At 40.7% G+C, this 7500-nt stretch overlaps 1 protein-coding gene across 1 annotated transcript in view; it reads left to right on the top strand.

The window, feature by feature from the left end:
- acj6 (abnormal chemosensory protein 6) overlaps positions 1-7500 on the top strand; it is a 221507-nt gene that overhangs the window by 49679 nt on the left and 164328 nt on the right. The window contains exon 2 of the mRNA XM_053787176.2: positions 4797-4877. Coding sequence (XP_053643151.1) covers positions 4797-4877 — 81 coding nt within the window. The remainder of the gene's footprint in view (positions 1-4796; positions 4878-7500) is intronic.

The following is a 7500-nucleotide window of genomic DNA, read 5'->3' as shown; positions in this document are numbered from 1 at the left end:
CACAATGACAGCTGTGTCAAGACACACAGGTTGACACAATGACAGCTGTGTCAAGACACACAGGTTGACACAATGACAGCTGTGTCAAGACACACAGGTTGACACAATGACAGCTGTGTCAAGACATACAGGTTGACACACTGACAGCTGTGTCAAGACACACAGGTTGACACAATGACAGCTGTGTCAAGACACACAGGTTGACACACTGACAGCTGTGTCAAGACACACAGGTTGACACACTGACAGCTGTGTCAAGACACACAGGTTGACACACTGACAGCTGTGTCAAGACACACAGGTTGACACACTGACAGCTGTATCAAGACACACAGGTTGACACAATGACAGCTGTGTCAAGACATACAGGTTGACACACTGACAGCTGTGTCAAGACACACAGGTTGACACACTGACAGCTGTGTCAAGACATACAGGTTGACACACTGACAGCTGTGTCAAGACACACAGGTTGACACACTGACAGCTGTGTCAAGACACACAGGTTGACACACTGACAGCTGTGTCAAGACACACAGGTTGACACGCTGACAGCTGTGTCAAGACACACAGGTTGACACACTGACAGCTGTGTCAAGACACACAGGTTGACACACTGACAGCTGTGTCAAGACACACAGGTTGACACGCTGACAGCTGTGTCAAGACACACAGGTTTACACACTGACAGCTGTGTCAAGACATATTTACATAGCTTTAACGCCCAGTAAAAACAGATAGTTACAAAAGCGTTAAATCCGTATGGGCCGCTTAGCGATTCTATCCAGTGGATGACAGTGGCTAGTTTATTGTGCAGTTATGCTGACGGTACCTCTAGGTACCCGAGAAGGAATACCTGTAGGTAATACAATACAGTGGACCCCTGGTTAACGATATTTTTTCACTCCAGAAGTATGTTCAGGTGCCAGTACTGACCGAATTTGTTCCCATAAGGAATATTGTGAAGCAGATTAGTCCATTTCAGACCCCCAAACATACACGTACAAACGCACTTACATAAATACACTTACATAATTGGTCGCATTTGGAGGTGATCGTTAAGCGGGGGTCCACTGTATTTTGTTCCCATCCTTCAAAGTTCTCGTTTGAAGTCTGAGAATGCCTCATCCGATAGGCTTAAAACTTTCAACCCAGCAACTATAGTCATGGAAAAGGTATCTCTGGTATATTTTCCCCTATACCATTGACTTATTTCATATTTTTTGTGGGGTACCTTGAGAATGGCTCTTCTGGTCGACTTCAAACTTGTGTTGCAAGTGCGTCTCTCTCAGTGGAAGCTTTGCATTGATTTCTAATTGTTTAAATTTTAATTTGACGAAGTTAATAAGCAAACTGGTTTCCAGGAGATAGCTAAGGAATGCCTCTTCCGACTGGGTGTAAACTTTCAGAGTTGATGTATCTTAGTTGGTGGTTTAAATTGGTTTTGGGTAGTCCAGGTGTCAATATTTTTTATTGCAGAAATTTGAATATTAATTTTAAAGGGATAAGTTGTTAATGCTTCTGTAGATTGGCTTCAAACCTTTGTTGTTGATAACACTTCTATGTGCATTGAGGTAGAGGAGACTGGGGTTATGAAATACAGGGATACATATATAAACACTTTCTGGTCTACTCTGAAAGCTTTTACTTAAAGCGTGAAGCTGGAGGTAAATATGTACGCTTGATAAGCTTAAATTTAAGCTGAAGGTCTGATAATTAAGTTGGAGCAAAGCCGCTTCAGCTTAGCCAACAAACCTTAATCATCAATTAGAGAACAGTGTAAAAATTACTAAGCTTAGCGGATCAAGGTTAATAGAGAAACTATTAAGACCATTGTGATCTTCTGCGTCAGTGGGCTAAACCCCCCAGTCACCCGTTGTGGCAAGTCAACCGTGTTAAGTTCTACTGTACCTACCCTTCCCTTACCTCCCCTACCTTCGTATTACCTCCCCTGTCTTCTCCCCTCTCCCCCGTACTTTCCTACACTCTGTTCTTCCCCGTTTGTACCCATTACCCTCTTCAACCCCCCTACCCATTCGTGTTCACTCCCCTCCCCCGCTCCTTATTAATCTTGCCCTATACCGGCTCAGCCAGCGGGGTATCCGGCTGGTGTTACATTGGGAGGCTGGGCAGGAGAGAGAGGTAGTTACCGGTGGCACTTGATTATACTGGGTGAAGGAGCACTTGATAAAGCTCTATACGGAGCGATGCCTGACATGATAAGGCTCTACACGGAGCGATGCCTGACTTGATAAAGCTCTCCACGGAGAGAAACCGGACTCACACTGAGGTCTTTCTCTTTCAGAAACGTTTGAAATCTTCTTACCACTTGCCAGACCAGTCCTGCAACTTGTTTAGCCCCACTTGTGGTCTTTCCTGGTCTGTTGTTGTTTGTGTTCTTTTTATTTGTTCATCGCCTGAAAACACCATCACCTCACCTCTGACTCGACTTCTTCTGTCACATTGTTTACATACACAATAAACAGTATGGGTCCAAGTACTGATCCTTGTGGAACCCCGCTCGTCACACTCGCCCATCCAGATACCTCCTCCTCCACTCTATTTCTATTATTCCTGTCTGTTCTACTATCTCTTGTTCCAGTCTTTTGTGAGATACTTTATTGAACACCTTCTTATTGACCAAAAATATGCAATCCACCCATCATTCTCTCTCTTCCCTGTCTATCTATCGTTACCTTGTCACAGAAATCTAGCAAGTTAGTTATTTTTATTAATCTACTCCTTTCCAAGTGTTCCACTACTCTATCTTGAGTCTCCTCTATTGTTACAAAAAACGCGATTCTAAAAGCTTAGAGATCTGCAGTGAACACTAGAAAGGACTGCCCTTCTAGCATCCAGCCTGTTACTGGGTTTTCGTAACAAGTAGTCAGTATCCTTGTCCAATTATCCATTAGAATTCAGTATGATTCAATAGTGCTTCAGGATTACAACTGGTAGGCTACTAACTAGAGAAATTAAAATTTAATAAATTTATTAAGTATAGTCTAGAGGTATATTATCAAATTAAATTAAATTAAATTAATCACAGTAATCAAAATAATATTAATCACTTCTCTCGTGTACAGTATTATTGTGCTGAAAGCACATATCACATTTATAAGTCTTAGTACCGTCTGGTACATTAACATTTAATAATACAATACACAAATAATTATGTAACAAGTAGTCAGTATCCTTGTCCAATTATCCATTAGAATTCAGTATGATTCAATAGTGCTTCAGGATTACAACTGGTAGGCTACTAACTAGAGAAATTAAAATTTAATAAATTTATTAAGTATAGTCTAGAGGTATATTATCAAATTAAATTAAATTAAATTAATCACAGTAATCAAAATAATATTAATCACTTCTCTCGTGTACAGTATTATTGTGCTGAAAGCACATATCACATTTATAAGTCTTAGTACCGTCTGGTACATTAACATTTAATAATACAATACACAAATAATTATGTATATGTGTGTAAGTGCTCTAAGTAGTTCGCTATGTCTCACGACTCGACTAGACTTAACAAGTGACTGACAAAGTCCTCAAATAAACTAACTTCTGGACCAACTGGCAGTCAGAACAGTCTGCTTGAACAATAAAAAGAATGTTAAGCCCAATAGCAATATAACAAGCAACTGCGTCACAGAATCAGGAACAAGGAGATAATATAACGACACTAAGTAGGGACCATCAGCAGATCCTCCACAAAAGTCACAAAACTCCCATACTACTGAATCTAAGTTCAGCATAAGAAAATCCCCGACTGTGACAGTACACAGATACCAGTACAAGTTAGGTCAGAAGCTACAGCTCAGGACCTGAGTTGCTCAGAGTGTCTATGCGACACACAACCTCAGTACAACGTCGAAAATCACTAAGTCTATACAATGTTCTGTGAACAGAGTCTCCAGAACTAACAAGAATAATAAGAAAGAGACGATCTTCCAAAAAGGGCCAATAAGGGAGATTTAGACTCGTCTTGTCAAGAATACTTCCAACCACCAAGAGAGTCTAGACCAGACTGAATACTTCAGGTGAAGTGAGAACACCCCAACCCCCTCTATCACGTGATAGCTCCGTGGACAGTTGCTGCCCAGCAACAGAAACCGGCAGAGTAACGAGCAAAGAGCGATAATTACAGTAGTTAGACAATCAAGACTTGAACTATGAGCACATAATAATATGTTACATCCTACCTAACAAAAGTAACTAAGTCAAATAATAATATAAAGCAATATATTTACGATTTAGCTATTATCGCAAATATAAGCAATATAAAATTATATGAAAAGGTAATATACATTATATATATATATACATCATATGCATTGTAACCCATTCAGGGGTTGCAACATCTGTAACTTTACACACTATGCATGTCAGTGACACTTGTCTGTAGTTTAATGCTTCCTGTCTGACCCTTTGTCTTAAATGTCGGGAGATATTTTGCTGATTTCCGGACTTGAGGCAGCTGCCCTGTTTCAGGTAACTTGTTTAAGACCACTGCTAGTGGTTCACACAGTTCTTGTGCTTCCTCTCTCAGAACTCCCGGAGAGATGTTGTCTAGTACCACAGCCTTCCAAGTGTCTAGCTCACTCAGTTGTGTCTTCACCTCACCTCCCAGTGTGTGTATTGTGTCCAGTACTCGTTGGTGCACTCTCCCTCTTTGGATGTTTGGCAATATTCCTGTGTCAGTCTGTTGTGCCTTATGTGTAAATCTGTGGTATCTTCTGTGTCAGTCTGTGTCATCCACAGTGACTAACTCACTGTTGTGTCTCCTACAGTTCTCCTCGGTGCTGCTGCCATACCAGAAGGGCGTCTACACTAACTCCTTCCACGACACTCACCCACGCTCTCTACACGAGGTCAGTACAGCTCTAGCTCATGTCCCTTGCACCACCACCATCACCCACGCTTCCTGTAGGACTTCAGAGGAGACTGTAGTCTTAGACGAGAGCTGGATGGCTGGTTAGCATGGCTTGTTGGCTATAAGTGTGTAGATGGACACACAGTGTTTCACTCTGTGTAGATGGACACACAGTGTTTCACTCTGTGTAGAGCTTTATCATGACTCGATGAAGCTCTACAGAGAGAGAAACGTTTCCCCAAATAAAAGCTTCTATACCTACTGCCTTCGTCTTGGTGGAAAAATGACTGATGGTTGCCTATATATCTCCCTGCCTACCTGCCTGCCTACCTGACTATCTGCCTGCCTGCCTACCTGACTACCTGCTTGTCTGCCTACCTGCTTGCCTATCTACCTGACTATTTATCTGACTGCCTGTTTGCATGCCTGCCTGTTAGCCTGCTTGCCTGCGTACATAAGAACATAAGAACATAAGAAAGGAGGAACACTGCAGGAGGCCTGCTGGCCCATACTAGGCAGGTCCTTTACAATTCATCCCACTAACAAAACATTTACCCAACCCAATTTTCAATGCTACCCAAGAAATAAGCTCTGATGTGAAAGTCCCACTCAAATCCAACCCTTCCCACTCATGTACTTATCCAACCTAGATTTGAAACTACCCAAAGTCCTAGCCTCAATAACCCAACTAGGTAGACTGTTCCACTCATCAACTACCCTATTTCCAAACCAATACTTTCCTATGTCCTTTCTAAATCTAAACTTATCTAATTTAAATCCATTACTGCGGGTTCTCTCTTGGAGAGACATCCTCAAGACCTTATTAATATCCCCTTTATTAATACCTATCTTCCACTTATACACTTCGATCAGGTCTCCCCTCATTCTTCGTCTAACAAGTGAATGTAACTTAAGAGTCTTCAATCTTTCTTCATAAGGAAGATTTCTGATGCTATGTATTAATTTAGTCATCCTACGCTGAATGTTTTCTAACGAATTTATGTCCATTTTGTAATACGGAGACCAGAACTGAGCTGCATAATCAAGGTGAGGCCTTACTAATGATGTATAAAGCTGCAGTATGACCTCTGGACTTCTGTTGCTTACACTTCTTGATATAAATCCCAGTAATCTATTTGCCTTATTACGTACGCTTAGGCATTGCTGTCTTGGTTTAAGGTTGCTGCTCACCATAACCCCCAAGTCCTTTTCGCAATCTGTATGGCTAAGTTCTACATCATTTAATTTATAAGTACTAGGGTTATGGGCACTCCCAAGCTTCAGAACCTTGCACTTATCTACATTGAACTGCATCTGCCACTTTTCTGACCAAGAATAGAGTTTGTTTAAATCCTCCTGAAGTTCCCTAACATCTACGTTTGAATCAATTATCCTACCTATCTTTGTGTCATCGGCGAATTTGCTCATATCACTAGTAATTCCCTCATCAAGATCATTGATATATATTATAAACAACAACGGGCCCAAGACTGATCCCTGTGGAACGCCACTTGTTACAGATCCCCACTCGGATTTAACCCCATTTATGGACACTCTCTGCTTCCTGTCAGTGAGCCATGACTCGATCCACGAGAGCACTTTTCCCCCAATGCCATGGGCTGCCACTTTCTTTAACAGTCTATGGTGCGGAACTCTATCAAAAGCCTTACTAAATTCTAAGTAAATAATATCAAATTCTTTATTGTGGTCAACAGCCTCAAAAGCTTTACTGAAGAAAGTTAATAAATTAGTTAGACAAGACCGGCCTCTTGTGAATCCATGCTGAGTATCATTAATCAAGCTATGCTTATCGAGATGGCTTCTTATAATCTCAGCTATAATTGACTCTAGTAATTTGCCTACAATTGAGGTCAGGCTTATTGGGCGGTAATTTGACGGTAACGACTTGTCCCCTGTTTTAAAAATAGGAGTTACATTAGCCATCTTCCACATATCAGACACTACACCTGTTTGAAGAGATAAATTAAAAATATTAGTTAATGGTTCACAGAGTTCCATTTTGCATTCCTTAAGAACCCTTGAAAAAACCTCATCAGGACCCGGCGACTTATTTTGCTTCAGTCTGTCTATCTGCCTCACAACCATCTCACTAGTGACTGTGATGTTACATAATTTATCTTCTTCTAGCCCACTGTAAAAATTAATTACTGGAATATTGTTAGTGTCTTCCTGTGTAAAAACTGAGAGAAAATAATTATTTAAAATCAAGCACATTTCATTCTCATTGTCAGTAAGGTGCCCATAGTTATTTTTAAGGGGACCTATCTTATCTCTAACTTTTGTTCTATAGACCTGGAAAAAACTTTTTGGGTTAGTTTTAGAATCCCTAGCAACTTTAATTTCATAGTCCCTTTTAGCTTTTCTTATCCCCTTTTTAATGTCCCTCTTAATGTCAATATACTGATTCATAAGATGACCCTCACCTCTTTTGATACGCCTATAAATTCCTTTCTTATGCCCTAGTAGATATTTGAGCCTATTATTCATCCATTTTGGGTCATTTCTATTTGATCTAATTTCTTTATATGGGATAAACGCTCTTTGAGCAGCATGTATAGTGTTCAGAAAACTGTCATATTGATAGCTCTCTTCGTTACCCC

This window comes from Cherax quadricarinatus, chromosome 48 (assembly GCF_038502225.1).
Source record: "Cherax quadricarinatus isolate ZL_2023a chromosome 48, ASM3850222v1, whole genome shotgun sequence".
Classification (NCBI taxonomy): Eukaryota; Metazoa; Arthropoda; class Malacostraca; order Decapoda; family Parastacidae; genus Cherax; species Cherax quadricarinatus.
This window is presented reverse-complemented; position numbering and strand designations above follow the sequence as displayed.